The sequence below is a fragment of the Aptenodytes forsteri genome, unplaced genomic scaffold (assembly GCF_000699145.1).
Source record: "Aptenodytes forsteri isolate BGI_AS27 unplaced genomic scaffold, ASM69914v1 Scaffold325, whole genome shotgun sequence".
Classification (NCBI taxonomy): domain Eukaryota; kingdom Metazoa; phylum Chordata; class Aves; order Sphenisciformes; family Spheniscidae; genus Aptenodytes; species Aptenodytes forsteri.
The window spans coordinates 47,710-70,326 of NW_008795575.1; the positions used below are offsets into that span (position 1 = coordinate 47,710).

Consider the following 22,617-nt stretch of genomic DNA (forward strand, 5'->3'; position numbering starts at 1 on the left):
TCAGCTGCCCCGTGTCCCTCCTCCCGCCTGTGGGCAGGAGCCCATACACGACAGCCAGGCAAGTCCCCAGTTATCTTCCTCTGCCCATGGGATGCTCATGGAGAGGCTGATTTCATGGGTAGCTGCTCCAAAACCTGGTTAGGAATAAGATAAACGGTTTGACCTGTTGAACCGGGCGCCCCTGAAACCTTCTGGATAACCTGAGGGGAACGAGAGCTCTGCAGCTGCCAGGCTTTGCTGCTGTGGCTGTGGGGATGAAATGCGGGGGCTCTCTGGCTGCCCTGAACCCGCTGCCCCCAGCGTCGCCCACCCTGTGGGGGCCTGGGGATCTGCTGGCTCCTCCAGGAGCCTGGGGGATAAGCTGGGACATGCGATCCCCATATCCAGTCACAGCCCCGCTCCCAGCCGCGGGGCAATGCGTCTGCTCAGAGCTGTTGTCTGTCCCATTTCTTCCCCAGTGAGGCGGGGGGAGCTCGTGTTTCTGGAGTAGGTTTGGAGAATGCTCCATAACAAATCCTCTGCCACTTGAACTGCTCTGAGTCTTGTCCTTGTCTACATCTGGTGACTTGGTGTGCCTGGTAACGGTATGCTGGCAACTTTGGAGGGTGTAGAAGATGAGAGAGAGTGTTTCTCCACTGCTGTGAAATTGCCTTCAAGCTTTTTGGCTTGAAATGTGGCTTTCTGCCCCTTCGGTTGCCCTCATGCAACCCTCATGCTGCTGGAACGGCAGCCCCAGGGTGCGTGATGGTCAGGAACGTGGCTGGAGAGGGCTGCCCTCAGTGGGGATGCAGGACTAGGATGCCTGAGAGCCCCGGAGCTCTCCCTCCAGGAACCGTCCCTCCTCCATAGGCACAGGCTGGCTGCAGCCACACAAGTTTGGGATGTCAGTGGTTAATTGAGAAGCCTTGGAGCTGACAGCTCCCGTGCCTGCGACACAGAATTCATTAGCTAGCTGCAGTGAGACTTTTAGACACTTTTAATGTGACTTTAGCCCTAATGGTGGGTTATAGGGGGGTCCACCATCGCAGCAGGGACTACCAGCCAAGGGTTGGCTCTGATTGTCAGGCTGCAAACCCACTGCCTTTGGTTGTTGAGTCTCTGTCTCCTGTGGGAAGGGAGATGGGCCACAGCGTGTATATGCTTGAATGTGGTATGTGCCCACCCACCCACCTTCCAGGAACAGGAGTGCCTCAGCACTACAGTGCAGCAATCGGGCTTGAATTAAAGACCATTGTCCCCTTATCTGGGCGTTGCAACAGGTGGTGGTGATCTACAAACTTCTGAGGGTGAGCCTGTTCAGGGGCTGTTGCTCCCAAAGGATGTGAATGTTCTCCAGTTCTTGGCTGGGCTTTTCTCACTCGCATCTCCCGTGTGAAAATGTGGGAGTGGAGCATTTGAGCCTGGCCTTGATTTGACTTGAGCCATCCGAGTTATCTGGGCTAACTCAGAGCAGGGCAGGCTTGTCGTGAGCCCAGAGACGTGGCGGTATGTCCAAGGTGGGAGCATGAGAGCTGGCACCAATGCCTGGGTACGCAGGATGCCACCCTGCTAAAACTGCTCCCTGCTCCTTCTGATGCCGAAACCCCTATGTGGTTTTGGCTCTGCCATTTGGCAAAAGAGAAGATTGGATGTCACCCGGCGGTGTGCAGGGGGGTTCAGTGTCGTGGTTTGCTTTGGGAGGGGACCTGTGTTAGCTCAGACCAGGTGTGCTGTGTGCCGTGGCGCAGGCAGCTCTCATTGCAGGCCATGCTCTCCTGTTCATCCACTGCCTCGGCAGTGCCGATGCACATCGCAGACACAAACAAACGAGCCGATGTGTCGGCCTTGCTGCTATATTGATGTTTGGTTAATGAGAGTTGGCATCTGGAGCTGCTTATCCCTTGCCCTTGAGTATAAAACAGCACTTGGATGGCCCCGGTGTTCAAAGTCATGATCAGGCTGTGAAGATATTGCAGCAGATCTGATGAGGAGAGGCTGTTCTTCATTGTGGGATTAGAGACTTTGAGCCCTGAAGGAGCCCATTCCACCTGAATGCACGTAGCAAAGCACAGGTAAGGGGGCTGGGGTAAGAGCTATGCATTCCCCCTGCAGAGAGGGCTGGGTTTGGGGTTTCTTTCCACCCTGTCTTGAGTCAGCATGGAGGACATGGTCGCGCTGGCCAGGCGGGTGCTCTGGAGAGCTGTTTGAGGTAGTTGCAAGCAGCATCACTTGCAGCCCTCAGTGTTTGGGTAGGTGGGCGGAGGTGGCGAGATCAGCATGGCTGAAAAGGCTTGTGGAGCGGGGAGGGGAGAGCTCTTAAGCCAGTGCAAATGGGCCACCTGCCTCCCAGGGAGATGCTTCCTGTGAGAGGCGGCTTGAATACAGGGGAGCCGATGGGTGAAACGGGAAAAGAGTCTGTCTGGTAGTTCTACCACCTTCCTGCCAGCAGAACTGTTCACCTGACAAATTCAGTGAGGGAATTCTGTGGGATCCATTAAAGCTGTTGTAAAACCCGGTGAGAATCAGGACAGGAGATCTTCAGGCTGGGACAACCCTGAAGGCCCAGTTTGTGCCATGATAGGTCTGCCTGCATCTTCCCTGTGTGGGGGTAGCACCACAGATTATCTCCTGCTGTGCAACAAGGCCAGTCTGTCACGTTTGCCTGTCTCTGTGGTCCAGTGTTGACATCAGAGCTTGATTTCACCTGCTGTGAATTGGCCAAGACTAACTGAAAATGTCTTGTGGGTAGCTCTTCTGAAAGCCACGTGGCCCTTCTGAAAGCCACGGTGCAGGGCAAGCTCTGGGGTGACTTATGTTTGTGCCTTGCCTTGGATGGCTCAAATTCCTCTGCTTGCTTTGGGAAGGTCAAGTGGCATCTCAAATGCTTCCAGACCTTGCTGTGTGGCTTTGCTGTGAGCCCTGTGTCTCTAACAGGAGGAGGAAGCCACTCAAAGTGGTCTCTAGCTGCTGAGGAGCAACGTGCTTATTAAATATGATCAGAAGTCCTGATGCAGGACAAGCATTAATGGGCAAAGTGCTTCTGCTGTACTCCGTTGAAGTAGAGACCGACCCCAGGACACGGGGGCAGGCTCCCAAGGATTGGGGATGTCCATGAGGGTGGGTGGGCTGTGAATTCAAGCAGCAGCTGGGCTTCTTCATGCTGCACTGGAGGGTCCAGCTTTCTGCTGCTGCTGCAGACAGGGCTATATACCTTGTTTAGCTGGCTAATGGGCTTGTGCCAAACACGTCTCTCCTCCCAGGGCTGGTGGGATGCCTGGCTCCTTGTGGGGTGGGAGGCAGCAGAGCCCTTTGCTGCTCATCCCTGTCCGGACAGGGACACCCGAGTATATAGGAGAGCATCGCTGCCACAAAGGTCTCTGCTGTCAGCCTGAGCGCAGGGGCTGATGTACATATCGGGAGGGGATGTTGGTTCATTTGGGAGAAAACTAGAGAGAGGGTTACCTCTCGGGGAGCTGAAATCACTGCTGTTAAGGGCTTTCACAGTCCAAGGAGACCAGCATGAGGACTTCAATGGTGATAACAGCTGGGAATAGCACTGGGGTAGTAGGGATTGTGCAATAGTGCTGAGAGTAAAGGGAAAATGTGCTTCTGAAATGAAAGCATGACATGATTCCTTTGCTCCATTTTTCCACCCTCTGTGTGTTTTCATGAGGCACTGCTCCTGCACAAGTCCACGTACAGTACCTGAAGCAAGTCTGAACCTGAGGTTTTGCTTTCTCCCAGTGCTTACGTGTGTGTCTTCTCTCAACAGCCATCAAGGTGAGCTGCATTGGATCCTGTGGGGTGTCCAACAAGATCAATGACACAGCATGGACGGTGGAGGAGCAGTACTTTAACAGCACGCTGTCTCTGGCAGACAAAGGTAAGGTCCACAAAGATGTGGTGGAGATCTGTGATTCTGAGGTGGTCTACAGAAATGTATCACCAAGACTTCAGCATCTTCTCAGTGTGAAATACCCCTTCACAGGCTGCCTTGGCCTGTGCACAGAGGATGGGAGCCAATATTAGAGACTACAAGAGCTTAGAAGGAGCTGTGCAGAGAGGCATCCTGAATAGCTGCAGAACTTGGCAGCCACCCTGCAAACACTGCTTGCATCCTCTGGCCCTGGTCTGCCTGAATCGGGGCTGCCAGCAGCGACTTCTCTGCTGTTTCAAGGCCCTGTGGGTTCACCCTGCTCCGCTTCCTATGTGTGTTGTCTGTGGTTCTGTGGTGGTCACAAAACACCGATCAAAGCTGATCAACAGAAGGCAGTTGCAAGCCAGGAGTAGTTTGCATCGAAAGGGGTATGGAGGTGTCACTTGTCCTCCAAGAGACACGTTGAGAGCATGGCAGGAACAGCCTAGGACAGTTACCACCACACCCCCCTGCCCAGAGATAGCGACGGGGTTGTATTATCCTGTGGGGTAAAGTGACACCAGCAGCCTCTGGGGAATCTGGGCTCGAATGAATGCTGTCTTTCTGCTGTTAAATAGGTCAGCCTTACCACAAATAATTCATGCTGTGCCCTGGCTCCTGTTGAAATCAAGATGTGCCAGTATTCACCTGCTGAAGGCAGTGGCTGTAGCTGTAACTGTAACGTGGCAAAGCCCGGGCTAGCAGGAGCTCAGCTCTCTGGTGCTGTTTTATCTAATATCAGGAAATGGGTAAAACTGAAGTGGCAGTTTCTGCTAGCTCAGCAATTTTTCAAGGAGAGCTTTTAGCGTCGCGGGGAGACTGATCTCATCCTTGCAGCAACTGGAGAGTGTGCTGCTTGCTCTCAGGTCCCAGAGAAGGGAGACAGCTGGCTGGCTCACCCCTTGGCTTGGCTCATAGCCCAGGGGCTGCAGTTGGAGGTAAACTGCCTGGGAAGGCAATGAGAAATGTTCCTGCCTCATTTTGGATGCGGCGCTGAGCACAGCCAGAGGGCCCAGCTGTGAATGTCGGGGTAGCAAAATCCCAGAGGCTCTATAAGGTGCTGCTGGCCCTTGAGCTTAGATGAGTTGGGAGCTGGAGGCTGTGAATGTTTGTGGACTTCTGGAGAGGTTTAAACCTGCAACTGCACTGAAAAATGCACCTTCCAACTTGTTTCTAATATTTAATGATTCGAGAGAGAGCTGTGATATTGTGGTCGGTTCTGTCCTGGTAAAGCTGAGCAGTGGCAAAAGCCAGCCAGGAGGTAGGAGTGGGAAGAGGCGGGTGTGCTGTTTGTTGGTTTTGCAGCCCCTGGGAGATTTTGATAGCCACTTTGGCAGTTGGTTCTTGTGAGGTTGCCCTTGGGAGCCATCCCCTTGACAACTAGGACCAGTGTGGACTGGGAGGGATGGAAGGAAAATGCATTGGTGGCTACATGCTTTCATGGCTCTGAAGTGTCCCCTTTGAAGGCCTGAATTCCAACAGACGGCCAAACTTTGGTATTCCCAGCTCTTAAACTGTTCATGGAAAGCCCTAGTCTTTTGGCTCTTAATTTTCTGGGACCCAGACTCTTGTGTATCACCCAGTGCAGTGCTGCTGTCTGTCAACCGCTGGTATTGCAGACTCTGCCAGCCTGAGACTTGAGCAGATGCCCGGGGCTGGGGCGGCAGGGCTGGGCTGCTCGCTCTACGCTGGAGCCTGTCATGGAGCTGGCAGCTGCGCAGCTGCGTGCCTGGGGTGTGATCTGGACAAAACGGGCCAGCTGAAGTCTTCCAGAACTACCACAGCTCCAGGCAAGTGAGGCAAGAAATGGTAGTGCATGACTTATCAGAGACGTAAGGAATTAGAGGCAAAATCTGTCCTGTAGGACTGTAGAGTCCTGCACTTGAAAGCTGAGGTGTGTTGTAGTGTCGTTACTGTCCTGTCTTGCAAAGCTACAGTGCAATTACGGGGAAGAGCCTGGTCCCAGCTACCAGCAATCAGTCTGGAGCAGCATGCCAGGTACTTACAGTCACTGACCTGTCCTCTTCTGCTTTTTGTGTCAAAGTAGACGCAACTGCTGGGAGCTCCCAGCTGCAGGGAAGCAGATATGGAGAGAGGGTGGGCAGTCCCTGTGTGTGGGATCGCAGCCAAGGGCAGCGCTTGTGGGGCATTTGCTCTTTGTGCGACTGGTACAAGCTCAGGAGTTATTGTCCTGGACTTGCCATGTTTGTCCCGTGCCCTTCTTCCCATGCCCCGAGGACGCAGGGGAGCGAGCGATGGGACGTGGGTGGGAGAAGGCAGTGTCGGTGCTGCCTTTGGACCAGAGTCCTCCACCAGAGACAGCTTTGAAACCGTCCCTTGCAATTGCTGCGCTGGCCTGTGCGGATATGGAAACAAAAGCCCTGGGGGCTGGCACCGCTCCAGCCTGCGGCGCGGGGAAGTGAGATAACTGTCTGCTGTCACAGCCCTTGTCGTGACATTGATGCATGTCCGGGCTGGCGGAGCAGCAGGGAAGCTGGGCTGCTTCTCCGTGACTCTGCCTCCGCACGTGCCTGTCTCTGCCTGTCTGTCTGTCTGCCTCCCCCGAGGGGGCCGCTGGCAGCGCAGCATCCTGGCATGGCACAGCCCTGCAGCGAGGCAGTGGCAAGGGTTTGCTAGGGGAGTCATGCAATGGCCTTGTGGGCACAAGCAGCAGGGCAAGGCCTTGGCGCTGACTCAGCCACGGCATTTTTAGGCTCCCCAGGAATAGCCCTCAGCTGCTCCGGCCTTTCCTGAACAGAGCGTGAAGGAGCTTCAGAAAGACGGATGGACCGTCAAAGCAGAGCTGTCCCTTTCCCTGCGACTCTGGACGAGAGAGTTCGGCAGGGACAGGCTGCTCTGCTGTCTGGCAGTGAAGTGGTTTGGGGTGCAGCTGCCTCTGGGGAGGCACACCCAGCACTTGTGGGTGCTCCTCGGGGTGCCTCCATGCAGGTCTGACACCTGGCTGGGAGGGGAAACTGCGGCACTCTTGGGGCACGGGGTGTTGAACTGGGCCATGCTCTCCGATGGGTGATGCCCAGGGTGTGGGTGAGTTACGGGAGTCAGAAGCGTTCCTGAGCAAGGACCCCCAAAGGAGCGTGGGGCCAGCCCGGCTGCCAGCCCACACGGCCAGCGCACAACTCCTTCCCTGGCCAGTGTCAGACAGCCGCAGGCGAAAAGCGGCGAGCACCACGAGCAAAGGTTACTGCGGCTGCAGACAAATACTGCGGTGGCGTATGGGACGGTCCTGCCATGTGCGTAAAAACATGCAGAAACCCCTCGGAGTGAATATGTGCCTATTCCTTCAGGTGAGGGCTGGCTGTGCCCACCCTTCCTTCTCATGCCCTGAAAAGCAAACAGCAGGAGGAAGGGCAGGGACCGTGGGAGGCCCCATGGTTCAGACGGGGAGGCTGCCTTTCTGCGGTGCTGCAAGAGCATCTTATCCACAAAGGGGGATGTCACCTCCCAGCAGCAGGAATGGAAAATGAATGGAGGAAGGGGAGGAATTAGCTTCTGCCTCGGAGGGCTCTTCTGTTCCTGCGTTGCCCCCTTACAGCAATGCTGTTACCTCTCATTTTTGAACCTGTGCATTAAAAAAAAAAAAAACAACAAAGCAAGGGGGAGCAGCGTGTCCCTGCTGTACTCTGGGAGAGGGGCCAGCAGCCAGGCTGTGCCCTGCGGCAGGGCTGGGGGGAGAGGGTGATGCCAGGCTCCCCGCTGGCACCATCCCCAGCGCTCTTGCAGAGGGCTCATCCAGCCCGATAGCGTCAGCTTGGGTTGAGGGAGGATCCCAGGTGTCCCCAAGGCCACGCAGCAGCGCGTCTCTGTCTTGCCCATCCCTGGCGAGCGGCTCGTGCTCCGGCAGGACCGCAGCAGTGCTGGCACCCGGGGGGATGGTGCAGGGAGGCAGGCTCAGCCTGAAAAACAACCCGCCTCGCTCTCTCCCTTCCCACATCCTGAGCAGTAACTTTCAAAAACAGCGATCTGTGCTCTTTGAGGACATGTGGGGGGAAGGGGAGAGGAGGTTTGCAAAACTATCGAGGCTTGGATTGCTCTTTAAGCATCTAAGAGCGACTCCGCACTTCTCCACCCACACACCTTTGCATTGAAATAAGTGAGGGGGCAGCTTGTCCTCTGTAGCATCAGCTGTTGCTTGTATTACACGCTAGCGGGGGGTTTTTTAAAGCGTGTACGTTGTATGAGAAAGGAGGCAGGCCCTGAAATAGGCCAGATGCCTGCTTTGCAACGTAAGGCACTTATTTAAGGCACTGGCCTCATCCTTAATTTCCCTTCTCACCCCCCCTCAGAGCAGCATCCAGGGTGCGGAGGGCTCAGCCTTGCCGCTGGAGCATCCGCAGGAGCTGGAGGCAGCGGGGACCCGCAAGCTGCTGGGGGAGCTGGGGGATTGCGCAGGGTCTGTGCTGGAGCCTTGGCAATAACACGCAGGCCGGCGGTTTAATGAACTCGAGCTCTTTACATAAAAGCTGCTGGAAAGTGCTGAGCGCACCAGCTGGTCTGGAGCCCCTCGCTGCACTGTGTCCTCCAGCAAACAGAGCAGCGCCGGGGAGGTTGCTCAGCCCACGGGTGGCTCTCAGGGGATGCTCATTATTTGCCTCCTGGAGGGGAGGCTGAGGGGGGGATTTGCTTTTCCCACTTGGCCTGAGTTTGACTTGGACTTTGACTGCTCCCTGGTGCTGGTTTTTCTTGGGTCCCCTTTTCGCAAAGAAATGCAATAGGGGTGAGGGGGGGGATTTGCTTTTCCCGCTTGGACTTTGACTGCTCCCTGGTGCTGGTTTTTCTTGGGTCCCCTTTTCGCAAAGAAATGCAATAGGGGTGGGGGGAACCTTGCAAGTGTGGGGGGTGTTGGGTTTCTGTAGGTGTCAGCAGTGCAGGAGATAAGTGCACCAGTTGCAGCGAGTACAAAATAGCACCGCTTGTACCCGCCGCTTTCGGACAGAGATGCTTCTCTTGATCCAATATAATGGAGTAATTCAGCTCTGTGGAGGCCTCCCACTCCTCTCCCCCTCCCCTGCTGCAGCTCTGGCCGTATTCAGCCGGAGAGGAGCCGGTCCATCGTGTGCCTCTACCCACACGGGGCTGTTTTCTTTGGACACCCTGTATCTCCAACTGCACACACAGCTCTTGCCCTGTGGATGGGTTGTGCATGCAAAGGTACACTTTTTTTTTTTTTTTTAAATTCCCTTTAAATCCTACTTGTACCTGAGTTGAACCCGTGCAGGGAGCTGGCTGTAATTTCCAGCTGACCTTACATTTGGCAGCTTGTTAGTTAGCTAGAAGGCGCTGCAGGGAATTCCTGGCTGCTCCACATGCTTCCTTTGCTGACAGATTTCTTGCACAAAGAGCTAAAAAGGGGCAGCTGTGTATCACCTCTTCCCTGGGGTGGTTCTCTGCCGGCCTGGCACAACACCTTCACGGCCAACAGTCGGCACAGGGCAAGGATCCTGTCTTCCAGCTGAATTTAAAAAGCTTAGTGACCACACTAAGCAGGCATTGAGAGACTTAGGTCTCTTGTTCTGTGCTCAGGAATCAATCTGCGAGCAGGAGGTAGTGAAGCAGCAGGCGATGCTCCTGGACAACCCCTGGCCAGGTGAGAGCAGGAGGGTGCCCGTGGGCAGTGGTGAGCCATTAAGGGTGTGCTGGTGCCAGCTCCTGGCCACACTGTGCTGCTGGGTTCAGGAGCAGTAACTGCGGGTTCGGCCCAGGAAAACCACGTGGAAAGAGCTGCAATTGTCTTGGGTCACAGCAGCTTCCTCAGCACTTCCCAATTTCTTGCCTCAACAGATCACTGTTAATCCTCAGGGTTTTTTTTTTTTTTGCAGCATTGCCATACCGCCAGATCCTGCTAATTCATTGAAAATGTCACTGAAAACTGCTGACACAGAGATTTGTAAGCAGTGGAGCCCTAGCCTCAGTGCTGGGCTTTTTGGTGTGTTTTCTTCCTCAGTCTGTACCTCCCGTGTTACAGAAAGGTTTATCTCGGCAGCATTAACTGTATCGGGGCACTGGAGGTTGTTCCTACTGTGTGTTTGCGTGCATGCAAATCTGATGTGAGCAAGTTGCTGCTTTGAATGGGAGTTTGGAGCCTGCTGGGGACTGTGCTCCCATCCTGCCAGTACGGCAGCTCTGCTCGGCTGAAGTGCTGTCGGTAGCAGGAGAGCTCTCGTTAGAGCAAAACTAAGTTGAGCTAAATGCCGAGTCTTTCCCCGACAGGTCTGGCTGTGCTTGCTGGCAGGTCACTCTTCTGGCTGTCGGCTGCTCCCTCTGAGGCACCTTTGTCTGCTGCAGGGATGGCACGAGCAAATGTGTGCGTTTACCCTCATTTGTTGCAGTTTGTAATCCCGTGTATTAGCTTAATCCACCAGAGACTGAGTTGGAGTCCTCATGCTAAAGCTGCAATGGCCTGGCATCGCCTGAAGTGCCCTGGCACAGACAAAATTAATGCTTCCCATCTGACGTCTCTGATAACAGCCTCCTGCAAGTTAGAAGAGTTCTGACCTTATTGCTTATGTCTAATGTTCAATTTTCTGGGCTGCAAAGGTGGATGAGGAGAGACAGGAGGGCAGGGGTGAGCAGGGTGCTGGCTGTCAGGACTGCAGCGAGAGTGACGGTTCTTCCAGTAGCTGGGGAATCGGTACCCTGTAGCACAGCGCAGAAGCAGGGCTGCCTGTTTCTCCACCCAAAAGTGGAAAACACAAACCTGCTGCTTTCCTGCTCTCTGCCTGGAAAGTCTCCAGAGGAAAGTACCCAAGCTGTGTATCAGCAACACTGGTATCAGTCTAACTCGGCACCTTCGGAGGAGCTCGCCTTCCTCAGGGGAGCGGGAGGGCTGATTTTAGGCAGCAGGAAGACTATATTGCTACAAGCGATGGCAGGGGCACCAGCAGGCACCAGGTACCTTTCTGTACTACATGATTTGGCCAGCACAGTTAATGCATCACTCGCTAAGTAGCCAGAGAGAAATTGCCATATGGCCCGGCCTGCTGTTCCTCTAGTAAAAGAACCAAAAAAATGTGTACTCCAAAGGTGCAGCTTGTTCCCACTCTAGCATCCGCGTATGCTCCCTCTAGCAGGAGGGAGCAGAGCCACCGCCGTCTGCTTGTCAGGTACCGGCCAGGAGAGCCGGAGGTTGGGGCAGGAGCCCCGTTTCAGCTGCTCCCCGGCTCCTGTGCCTGGGGTGCAGGGACACCTTCCAGGCTTCTAGTTGTGGCTACAGAGCAAATAGCATCCTCCTCTTTGGGGGATTGAGGGAGCGATACACAGAATATTCATCTTTTTTGCCCTAGTCTAGCCGTGGATGAAGCCTGGCGAGGCAGAGGTGTGTGTTGTACCGCGCACTGCGGTTGCCTGGCCCTGCAGCCTGCTGTGTGCTCAGACATCTGGGCTGTCTCTCCCAGCACACCAGAGCATGAGATTTCACAGGGGTGAGTAATAAGGCTCGGCTGAGTCTGTCATGTTTGTGCATCAGTGACCAAGGCATCTCCCAACCCTCTTCTGGCTTCTCTCCAGTGCCTTCCCCGGCTGGCGCCAACCTGGAGGTCCTGGCTTTGTCTTGGTGGTGGTCAGCCTCGCAGAGAGATGGCTGTGACCACCTGTGCCTTCCAGCTCCCCAGGGATGGAGACGCTGGGGCTGGAGGAGCCAACCTGGGAGGAGGCGTTTGGCAGATGTCCCTGCAGTGGCACTGGTTTGAACGTGCAGCCCAGGCAGATCTGGCCCCACCGGTACTGTAAGACTGGCCTGTTTGCACAGGCCACTAACGGAGAAAGCTGCAGAGCAGCCCTGGGAAGCCCAGGCGGGACACAGCAGGTAGGGCTCGGTGTCCTCGTTGTGTGTGGGTGCCTCCTCAACCCCAGCCCTGCCCTGCTCTCATGCCGGGGCAGAGGCTGCCAGAGGACCTTTCCCAGCCCTCGGCTGGCTGCTGGCAGGGCAGGGTGTGGGCAGGCAGCTTCCCCTCTGTCTCGGAGGGATGATGGCTTTGAAGGGCTTGGTGACTTCCTCTGGCTGCCAGCTCCGCGTGGGCAGGGGCCTGGCAGCACCGGCCAGGGAAGCTGCACTGCTCAGAAAAGAGTCCAAACCCTTTCAGCACCTGAGCTGTGGCAGAGCAAGCTCGACTTGGATCATCTCTTTAGCAGTGTAAATATAGATGTGTGGTCATTTCACCCAGACATGGTTATGATGGTGTCGTGTTTTCCCGTGTGGTTGTGCAGTTGTGTGCTGGTTTGCAGTGAGCATGGGGAAACCTTCATGGATCAAAGCAGAGCTGTCTGCAGGGAGAGGACAGCGCATCCAGCTGCTAGGTGGGCTCAGGGGCATGATCAGCTCAAGGTTTGCATGGGAAACCCGTGCAGTGGAGGGACAGAAATTAACATCAGTGTGACCATAGATACCCTGAGTGTTGTGGGACGGTGCTGCAGCATCAAGGTCTGTTGTGTCGTGCAGGACTGGGCTCAGGGTTGTGCTCCCCGTCACTGGCAATGCTTTGCAGGCTCTGATCACTCAGAGGAGCACCAGCTGGGCCTGGCTGCATCACCAGGGGACCCAGCAGAGGACTTTGTGTCAGCCTTCTGGATCAAGGCGTTTCCTTTCTGCACATGATGAGTCCTCCCAGGCCTTCTCCACGTCCGCTGGTACAAGCAAACACCCCCCTGTCCGAGCATGGAGCGGAGGGGAGTGGCTGAGCTGTGAACGGGAGAGTTTGCTTCCAGACAAATCTCCGCTGGATTGGGAGAAATCTCCAAGGTTGCTCTGTCTTGCACTGTAAGACGGCTCTTCCGCACTGTTAGCGTGTTGTTGCTGCTCCTGCTGTCTGGGTTTGTTTTTTTCCAGGCTGTCTGGGGCAGTGGCTCCTTTCCCTCCAGGAATTTTTAGGGAGGATTTTCTAAAGACTGTGTGGGGGCGGCCAATCTCTGCTGGCTCAGCTCCTATCGGGAGGAAAGGCTGCTGCAGGTATGGCCCCGCAGCAGAACCCTGCTAATCCAGCTGCTTCTGCTGCCTAATGACTTTCTCAAGGTATTTTTAGCTGCACATAAACTTCAGGAAAAGCTTTTTTGCGGCCGAGCACACTGTGGCCTTTGTTCAGGCTTCTGGGAATGGGGAGGTAACAGCTCAGTGCGGTTGTGGTGGCTTGCACAGCCCTTTCCCCTCACAGTGCGTTTGCAAGCTGCTCAGGAGCATTGCAGCCTGCTGCGTGGGGCTGTCGGAGACCCCTCGAGCGATGCTGAACTCCTGCTGACCTGCTCTCGCCTGTGCACAGTCTGCGGCTTGCTTTGGCAAAGCTTCTGGTTCAGGAGCAGCTCAGAAAGGAGCTTTCAGAAAGGGCTGCTCCTCCCGGGTATCTGCATGTCATGGGGGCCATCAGAGGAAACCTTCTCACCTCTGCCTGCTGTCAACAACCATCTCTGTTGCAAAGTCAACTTGCATGTGGAATTAGCACATTAAATGTCCTGGATCTTTGCTCGAAGCTCTCAGGGCTGGAGGGACAGGGGCACTGAGTGGCTTCCCATGGGCTTTGTGTCCCCCTCGCTGCTTGGACTCTGGTGTTGTACAGCAGATGCGGCTGGGCGGGCAGAATGGCTCTGTGTGCTGTGCATGATGCCATGTGCACCTGCTGTGGTCTGGGGAACTCTCCAAGGCACCTGCGTGGCTAGCGGGACACATGTTGCCCTGTCCTGCCATCGTGGTGGCTGCACAGGACGGACGAGCACTGTGAGTGTCCCTCACAGGGTGCCAAAGTGGCTTTTGCTGCTGTTTTCCATGTGAGAGGTACCTGGGTGTTGGGGCAAGGTCAGCCTGTGCCCTGCCTATGCTCACGGGGTGGCTGGGACAAGGGAAATTGTAGATTTTCCCCATTATGTCAAGACTAGTCAGCAGTTGGAAATGGAAGCTCAGCCTTTAGGAGCAGAGTTGCCAGCTGGAGAGTTTAAAGTAGTTGCCACCTCCCTTCTCATGGTAAGGGGGGACTCGGCTTGGGGCTTGCCAACTTTCCACCTGCCAAAGGCATCAGTCACGTGGCAAAAGACCGAAATGGCTTTGTAATCCCAGGCAAGTTGGACACGGAGCCTCCACTGTGTCCGTGTCGGAGGAGCTCCTGCTAGGAGGGGCAAGCAGGAGCCCAGGGAACAACTTGGTGTGGGGTTACTGCTAAATATCTGCATCTCCTCCTGCTTGCAGCAAGAGGCAGGCAGGACCTGAGCTTGCCTGTGGTCTCTGCTGCCTTGTCGCTCCGCCAGGCGCTCTGGATCATGCCTGTGCTTTCACAGGAGTCTCCTGTCTTGGTCAGGATCATCTGTTTTTCTTCATCTGTTTTTATTAACTCTTGTCTCTGAAATAGCTCTGGCACTGAACTCCCACACCCCTTCCACTTTCCTTGCCAGTGGGCTCCTCAAAATGCCTGCTCCGGTCTGCCGACGGCTCCTACAGCTGGGATTTGGGGGTCGCCAGCCGCATGCAGGGCTGAGGGTGCCCAAACAGCCTCTGTGCTTGCAATAAGGGCAAGAAATGCAGGCGTTCAGCTGGAAGTTGGGGCTCTGCGAGCAGCTGGCTGTTCGTTAGCTGTGGTAGCAAATGAAGCTGCGTGCAGTGGCATCTGCTCCTATGGGTAGGACCTGGGTGCTTGGTCCAGCCTGCTAGAAAATTCCCTATACGTGGAGGACCTCAGGGCTGGCGTAAAGATGCTTCTCTCTCTTTGGGGGAAGGAGAGTGTGGGCTGGAAGGAGCAGGTCTGAAAACAAGAGATACTGCTAATTGTCTGCAGCATCTCTCTGCTTAATGGAGTGGAGAATAGAGCTCGCTGTGTTTCCCTGGCTCCCTGCTTGGTGCAGGGCTGAGGTCTGGGCTCGTGACCGCGAGCCAAGCACTGCTGTGATGTCCTTGGTCCATGTGTGAGCACTGCTGTGATGTCCTTGGTCCATGTGAACTGCGACGGGGCACGACTTCAGTCTGGGTTAGCTGGTCTTGGAACTCATCACTGGCCGTGAAGAGCAGGAATGGCCTTTTCCAGCTCTCACGGGCAGCTTGTCGCAGGCAGGAGCTGCAGGAGGGATTTGCAGGCTGCTCCCTGCCCCAGGTGGGGTCACAGCAAGTCTGAGTATGCTGTGAGCCAACAGGTCTCTGGGTGCTTGGGCTTGGTTTGAGCTATCGGGGTGGTCAACCCTGACCTGTGGCCAGTTCTCATCTGGTGACTTACTTGGAGGCTGGGCTACCCGTGTGGAAACTATCAGTGCCACCAAGTCATACAGTGGCTCCGAGAGCTCAACTGCATCCTCTGTGAGTGATGCTGGCCATGTGTGTTGCTGGGAGAGCATATTGCCTTGCTCGGTGCTGCCATTGGGAGTGACCTTCAGGACCCCTGGTTTTCTGCAGGGGGTTGGAAACTGTGAATATGAAGTGCTCACAGGTTCACCTCCAGCCTGGCTTTCTGTTGGTGCACGTGAGCTGGGCAGGAGCTTGACCAAAATGACTTGTTAGATCATGCTGCCTGTAATGTAGAAGAGGGACTTTCACCTTGCGGGGTCTGTGAGCTCTTCCTAAGGGTCCTGGAAAGGCTGTGAAGTTTTATGCTCCTAGCAGGAGACTTGAAATCACTGCCTGCATGTTCATCTGGGGCTCTGCAGGTCAGACAGCTGGAAAGTCACCAGGTCTTGGTGGAAACTCAGTGGCCGCTACCCTCTGGGACTCCCATCTCCCTTCCTTCTGCATTGCAGTAACAGGACTTGCTCCCTCTCCCTTTCAGATGGAGCAAGTCCCCTTCCTGCAATGCAGAAGCTGCACAGGACAGTTGTTGTATTCCAGTTTATCGATTCGCTTTCCAAAAGTAAGGGTAGTGGGTATAAGGTCAACGTTGAATGGTGCCCAATAAAAGGCGGAAACCCTTGGAGCAGCAAACAAGCACTGGGTTAGTTGAGTCATTCATATTAGCCAGGCTTTACCCTGTAACCAACAAGCAAAGGCACCTGCTACATCTCAAGCTACTGCCTTTAACCGAGTGAAGCTTCCCAAGGAGGGAATAGGAGAAGCTGCCCCACACCTCTGTGCCTGTCCCAGCTCTGCAAGGCATCAGGCCTGGCAGCGGAGGCAGGGACTGGCTTTGTGCCTCCACCTGGTGGAAAGACCGGGTGTTGCAGTTTAGCCTACCAAATTCGGTTTTATTTGGGGGACAGGGAGGGAAGTCACCAGGGAGGTGTTCTGCGTGGGGTGATAGGAATGAGCAAATCTTGCTCCTCTCTGTAAGGACAAAGTGTATAAATAGACATCTCTTAGTTTTCTCCTGACTTGCCTTCGTAGCGATACGCAATGGGATGCTTGTCATGTTATTTATTCTGCCTGCCTTTGCGCTGCAGGTGGGATGCACGCTAACTGGGATGTCCTTAGGTCCCCGTGGGGTGGCTGAGCGAGCGGAGGGGCAGAGGTGCAGCTTTTCATAACGTGAAGAATGCACCGAGTCAAACGCCACCTCCCCTGCCTCCTACCTGGATCGCAGTGTCAGTGGGGGGGGCTTTACCCTTCTCTCTTCCCCATCTCTCCCTGTCACGTAATCCACTTAATCCCCTGCCAACAGGATTCTATTACTGTCAGCTCTGCGGAGCCAATATTGCTAATGGGCAAGCTGTCTGCTCCGGCTTGCATCAACAAAGAGCTAGCCACGTCTAGAGTCTTGGTACCTCCAGCAATGATCCTACAAAGCAGAATACACACAGCTTGATTTAATAGGTATCCAGGTCTCTTCTTAGCACTGCCACTTTAAAAACGAAACCTCTCATGTTTACACATATTTAACAAATGTGGATAAACCTTAGTGCTTTTCTTACTGAAGGCGACTTTGGGAGCTGCCTGATGTTACCAGATCACACTGCGGGTCCAGTTCAGATGTCACGCTGCCCTGGGAGGGAATCCGCAGTCTGGATGGGAGTGCTGGAGGGTGGAGAGGGTCGGGCAGTCTGAGTCTGTAGCTGTTGTTTTAGCCGTGCACTGAGTCTTGGCTCTGATCTGCGCCCTCAAGGCCGCTGTTGCAGAGCGGGATATGGTTGAAGAAAACCAGTGTTGAGGTTTTAACGTCGTGGAAATCTTTTCCTCGGCTCCTGTTGTCTAAGCAGCCGGGCTGAGGTATTGCAGGTCCCTTCTTGGGACGGGGGGTGGATTTAGGCCTGGGAGAGGGACCTCGTTCCAGCTCCTGAACACTGTGCACTCTGTGCGTGGGGTTTGGTGTGTGGCTAAGGCTATAGAGGCTTGATCCCTACCAGACTTCCTTACCGCCCTCAGACAGTGCCTGTGCTCTCACCTTCCCCCTGACTGGCTGTAGCCTACTTGAGGAAAGATAAACACACGGCATCCCTTCTCCATGCCCTGTGTCAGTAGTCTGGGGCTAACCACTTACTATGGCACTGGGATCCCTTAAACCCTGCCCCAAAATACCTTATTTCCAGGGTATCTTAACGTAGAACCAGTCACTGGGAATGGAGACATCTCCTGTCCCAAGGAGAGGTGGGTGGCAGCAGATGCTCCTATTGACTCAAGCACTTCTCATTGGATCTGGAGTTGTCCAGTGGGCTGTAGGCAGCTGAACAAGTTGTGTGTTGCTCCCCAGGTGGTGGCCTCTCTCTCCAAAAGATCATGCTCTCCAGAAGATCACACCATTCCAAAGCAACGGCCTGTCCCACTTACCTTGTACTCTTGTTTCCCACAGGGGTCCTGACAGCTGGAGAGCACAACTTTCCCTTCCAGTTCCTGCTGCCAGGTATGATGCAGATAATGGCTGAAGGCACTTCCATGTAAGCCTCGGCTTTTGCAGCCTCTCGAGCTGTGCTGAGCAGGACTTGGGCTGGATGGCAGAGGCAGGCTGGCAGCTTGGCCTGGAGACGCTAGAGGGAGCGTAAGGTCAGCCACAGACAGCCAAAGAGCTTAAACAAGCCGGTACCTTCTGCGTTGGTGCAGAGCCGGGTCTGAGCTGTCACTGATGCCTCCCTAAGCGTGACCCTGCGAGCTCTTTGGGTGTGCGCAGGGGTCCTGGCCTGTGGCTAGCCAGCCGTCCTGCACACAGTGCGCTCAGAGAGAGGATCTCTGCTCTTGCACCTGTGGTTGCAGAGGATCCCTTCTGTAAGGAGGTTGCAGCAAGGTCTCCGGGTGACCTAAGTGTTCAGCCCCAGGTCTTTTTTGGGGGAATCCCCATGTGCTCTGTGTCTCAGGTACTTGCAGAACTCCTCAGGTGAGGAGGAAAGCTGCTTAAAGGGACTATACTTTCAGTTCAGAAACGCTTGGCCTGACTCAGCCTTATGATCCTTTTCTTTCTCTCTCAACTCCAGCCTCTGCTCCTACATCATTTGAAGGACCTTTTGGCAAGGTCCTCCATCAGGTGAAAGCTGTGATAGACACACCTCGCTTCTCCAAGGACTACAAGTGCAACAAGATCTTCTATGTTCTCTGCCCTCTCAACTTGAACGACATCCCTGACATCGAGGTAAGAACAAGGAGGAGCGTGGCTGGAAAGTGCCAAGGCTTCAGCATTTGTCCTTGACCTGCGTGCTGTCTGGGGAGTAATTGTGTGGTTGGACAACTCTCTGACTGCATGCCCTGACTGTGCAAGAGCAGGACGAGGACTCCTGATCTGTCCTGCTTTGCCATCAGTCCCCGCTCCCAGTGATTTTTGACTCTTCTTCATGTTGCTTTGAAAGATTTAGGTGAATTTTCAGCATGCAGAGAGAGGTGTTGACCAGGTGCTTGTAAAGACCTGGGTTTGGGGAACTTGCTTTGGAGGGAAGAGTGACTAATAGGACAGCAAAACTGAGAGGGATGGAGAAGTGAGACCTGTTGTCTGTGGCAGTGCTGTGTTGCTGGTTCTTTGCATCCTCTTAGACCAGATATTTCTACTTGCTTTTTTTTTAATCTCTGCATGTTTACCTGGAGGCTTTCTGACTCTCTTGAGCCAACATCTCTGTCTTTCTCCTGTCCTGCAGCAGCCCAACACTATGTCAATCACCAAGAAGTTCAACTACAAGCTTGTGAAAAGTGGCAACATTATCTTGACCGCCACCTCAGATCTGAAAGGGTACATCGTGGGGCAAGCAATCCAGCTCCGCACGGACATAGAAAACAAATCGGGCCGGGACACCGGGGCTGTGGTAGCCAGTCTGCTCCAGGTAGGCATCCGAAAGGGTGATTCTTTGGCTTGTGCTGGTACTCCACCCCCCTGAGACCTCTGTGAAACCAGGGCAGTTCTCACCAGTGTGCATCTCTGCTGCGTGTGGCTGGGAGGTAGCAGCGAGGAGTCCAGACCTCTGACTAACTCTGTTTCTCTCTACCTTCTGGGGAAAGAGGTGGTAGAACTTGTCTTGCTTATACCAACTCAGTCTATCATATAATGATGGGTATTTCTGCTCTGTAATATGCACGTTAGGTTTGTGCTCGTGCTTATTTGACAAAGCAGTTGGGTGGTTTTATGTCCTGACTTACGTTTGTGGGAGACAGAAGACCATCTGCAATCTTTCTGCTAGCTGTATTTTCTCCTGTCTGTACAGAAAGTGGCTTATAAATCCAAGCGCTGGATTTACGACCTGAGGACCATCGCGGAGGTGGAAGGCTCAGGAGTGAAAGCCTGGAAACATGCAGAATGGAAGGAGCAGATCCTCGTTCCGGCACTGCCCCAGTCCATCCTGCAGGGCTGTAACCTCATACATATAGACTATTACATCCAAGTGAGTACATCAGCGCTCCTGGGGAGCTCCAGTGGGCTGTGCTCCCTTCTGGGTTGAGCTCAATGGCTGAACTCCGTAGCTGTGTGGTGCGGGTGGCCCTCGCATCAGGTGAACCTTCCCAGTGCAATGTATAATGAAGAGGATGCCACTGTTTTTCTTTCTCTTCCAGGTTTCCCTCAAGTCGCCGGAGGTTTCAGTCACTCTCCCCATTTATATTGGTAACATTGCTGTGAACAGGGTGCCTCTGAGCCCCTCCCGGTCCATCCAGCACATACCGTCTGCAGTGGTACCCAGCGCCCCCCCGGAGGAAGAGGAGGCTGCCAGCGGTTATCACCCGATGGACAATGTCTCGATCCCCACCAAAAGCCATTCCCAGCAGCAGCCATTTAGTTACGCCCCAGGACTGAGCTTCCAGGAGATAAGGGTGGACTCAGAGCAGACGGGCTCCCCAAACCATCCCACGCTCTGCCTGTCGACGGGAGCCACTGTCCCTTACTACGCTGAGGGGAATGTGGTGCCCGTCCCCACGGCCAGCTCTCTCATTTTGCCTCCGGAGTACAGCACGTGGGGCTACCCATACGGTGAGCAGCCCACCTCTGAGATCTAAACGGGCTGGCAGTGTGGTAGTAAATGTCTCCTACCACGAGAGTCTCTTTGCTAGCCGTGAACTGGGTGGGAATATAGGGATGTCAGCCTGCCGGGGGCTGATGTCAGAGGGGATCATGAGATCTCTCTGCCTGCTTTAGCCTCCGGAGGGAGTCCCCTCTTACAGCTGTAAAAGCCGGCTGTCTGTTCCCACGTCTACACTCATGCCTGCCCTGGACTCGTCGTGAGAGGATCTCCCTGTTCTTAAATGAGCTTTCAGCCTCCTACTGATAGAAAAACTTCTTGGCTTGTGGTGAGGCTGGTGGGAGCAGAGCCAGGAGAATGATGTAACTGAAATCTTCTGTCTGACTTGGAGTGGGCCTGCAGCTGGTCTGAAGACACAAGCTGTGGGGGTGGGAGCTGAGAGACTGTCCAGGGTGGAAAAGCTTGGGGAAATCCCAGCATGCTGGATTCCTGGAGCCGTGCTTGTCCTCGGCGGCTGGGGTGGCAGGGACCAGTGGTGTCCGTTAGCACAGACAGACTGTTAGCACAGTCCTACCCAAATAAACCCGTCTGTTAGCACTGGCTTAACGAGACACTCGATGTGTCACTTCAGCCCTGGCTTGGGGCACACAGAGCACGGGTCACCTGTGATCTGGAGGTGTTGGAGTCCGTGAGGATGCTTGTGAAAGAAGGGGCGGAACAGAACAGGACTTTGAGGTGCTGATTTTAATCCCTGTAGGCATCAGGACAGGGATGGGACTGGCTGGCTCAAATTCTGCGTATGCACACGCAAACCACTTATATTTCAGTGGGGCAGGTTGTAGGGTCCTGGAGAGAGTGTGCCTGCTTGTGTGACACGTGTACATGTTAGCAGTTTGCTTTACTCTGCACTGAGTTACATAGACTGGGGTGAAGGGAACCTCCCAAACATCCACCATAACCGCTCTTATTCTTTCTTTCCCCCGCAGAGGCACCTCCATCCTATGAGCAGAGCTGCAGCAGTGCCAACTCCAGCATCAGCAATGGCAACTAGCCTCCCCTGCTTCGAGTCCCGCTGGCGCTGCCCACCCCCAGGCGCCGCAGTTCACCTGCCTACTGCAAAGTCTGGTACAGCACAAGGCGTCTTTTTATCTCTCTGGCTGCTTGGTGGGGTAAACGGCACATCCCAGCCTGGGCTTTTTAAGTCTCTTTCTAGGGAGGGGGGGAAAAAAACAAAAAGGGCAGCCAGAGCAGCCTGCGTGCATGTGTAGGAGAGGTCTGGGAAACTGAACCGTCTCCTTCTGCTGCACCAAGTGCTGGAGAACTGGTTTTGCCCCAGGGATGCCCTCTGCAGCAGCCTGTGTTTAAAGTACTGTAGTCAACGCTAACTGCTTTACTATCAAAGCACCTGCGATGCCTTATCTGAAATGCTCCTGACTTGGCATGTCTCCACTGTAGGTGAAGGCTGGGCTGTGTGGACTTTCTCTTCTCTTTTAGGGGCCATGTGCTCTCCAGAAATGGTTTTGACAGCCCTTCCTCCTTGTCCTCGTAGGTCCTAAGGGTAGCTGAAACAGGAGGTTTCTTGGAGTAAGCAGGTTCGGAAGGTCAGGGACTCTTAAAAAGCCAAAAGCACAAGCCCTTGCTATACCTGTGTTGTGGGGTGAGTGACCGGCAGCCTTTGGTCCTCTCGCAGTGGGCTGCACCACTGCCTGCATGCGGTGAGAGGAGAGCAGGCTCTGGCAGCAGGGAGCTCGCTGGGGCACTTGCTCATAACTCAAGAGGCCCTGGCGAGCTGTGGAGGGAAGGCTTGGTGTTACCGTGGGGTGCCCACCAGCCAGCTTCTGGCCTCTCTCAGCAAGGGTGACTTTCCTCTGAAAAGCCCTGTAGGAGACAGTCCATCCTTGCTCGCCGCTAGACCGCAGCGCCCAGGATGAACAGCGCTAGTCAGTCTGCAAGCGGGGGGACCAGATCCCCCCGTGTCCCATCTCCCACCCCTGCAGGGTGCCCTCTCCATCCCAGCTGCCGCTGCCTTTGGCAGGCCAGAATTACATGACAATCAAGTTACAAAAGTCTGTCCGATGCTACCTCTGAGTCTGCCCAAGGACCCTGTCCGTGGAAGCCCTTCCCTCTGGGACGGCCCTCCCTCGAGGCCCAGCCTGGTGTCTCTCGCAGGAGCGGTCAACGCTGCCAAGCCAGTGCGCGAGGGTGCTTGGCCTGGGGACTGTTCCCTCCACGAGCCGGTACTGGTTTACCGCCTGTCTCCCGAGCTGCCTCTCGAGCTACAGCAGGATGCGAAAATGAGTGAGTGGGAACACAAACCGCTAAGCCTCATTTGCAGCCTCCGCTGGACCTGGCAGGTCGGGGGAAGAAGCTCGTGGATGTAAAACAGCATTTTTCTTTTGCGCTTTCTCCCTCCCCTTGTTTAGCGCTTTTAGTATTGATTGCCCAAGCTG

The 22,617-nt window shown here is 54.8% G+C and overlaps 1 protein-coding gene across 1 annotated transcript; it reads left to right on the plus strand.

Moving 5' to 3' along the window:
• Positions 1-1,119: 1,119 nt before the first annotated feature.
• ARRDC1 (arrestin domain containing 1) lies at positions 1,120-21,331 on the plus strand. Its single transcript, XM_019472842.1, has 8 exons — positions 1,120-1,150; positions 3,752-3,862; positions 17,593-17,643; positions 18,209-18,363; positions 18,860-19,042; positions 19,421-19,597; positions 19,767-20,178; positions 21,154-21,331. The coding sequence occupies exons 1-8, from the start codon at positions 1,120-1,122 to the stop codon at positions 21,216-21,218; spliced, it is 1,185 nt and encodes a 394-aa protein (XP_019328387.1). The 3' UTR covers positions 21,219-21,331.
• The last annotated feature ends 1,286 nt before the right edge of the window (positions 21,332-22,617 follow it).

Bases quoted from the DNA above. Each gene is read 5' to 3' on its own strand.
- ARRDC1 (XM_019472842.1), top strand. From the start codon at position 1,120: ATGGGCCACAGCGTGTATATGCTTGAATGTG. The intron at 17,644-18,208 runs GTATGATGCAGA...TCTCAACTCCAG, and splicing joins CTTCCAGTTCCTGCTGCCAG to CCTCTGCTCCTACATCATTT. The intron at 20,179-21,153 runs GTGAGCAGCCCA...TTTCCCCCGCAG, and splicing joins CACGTGGGGCTACCCATACG to AGGCACCTCCATCCTATGAG.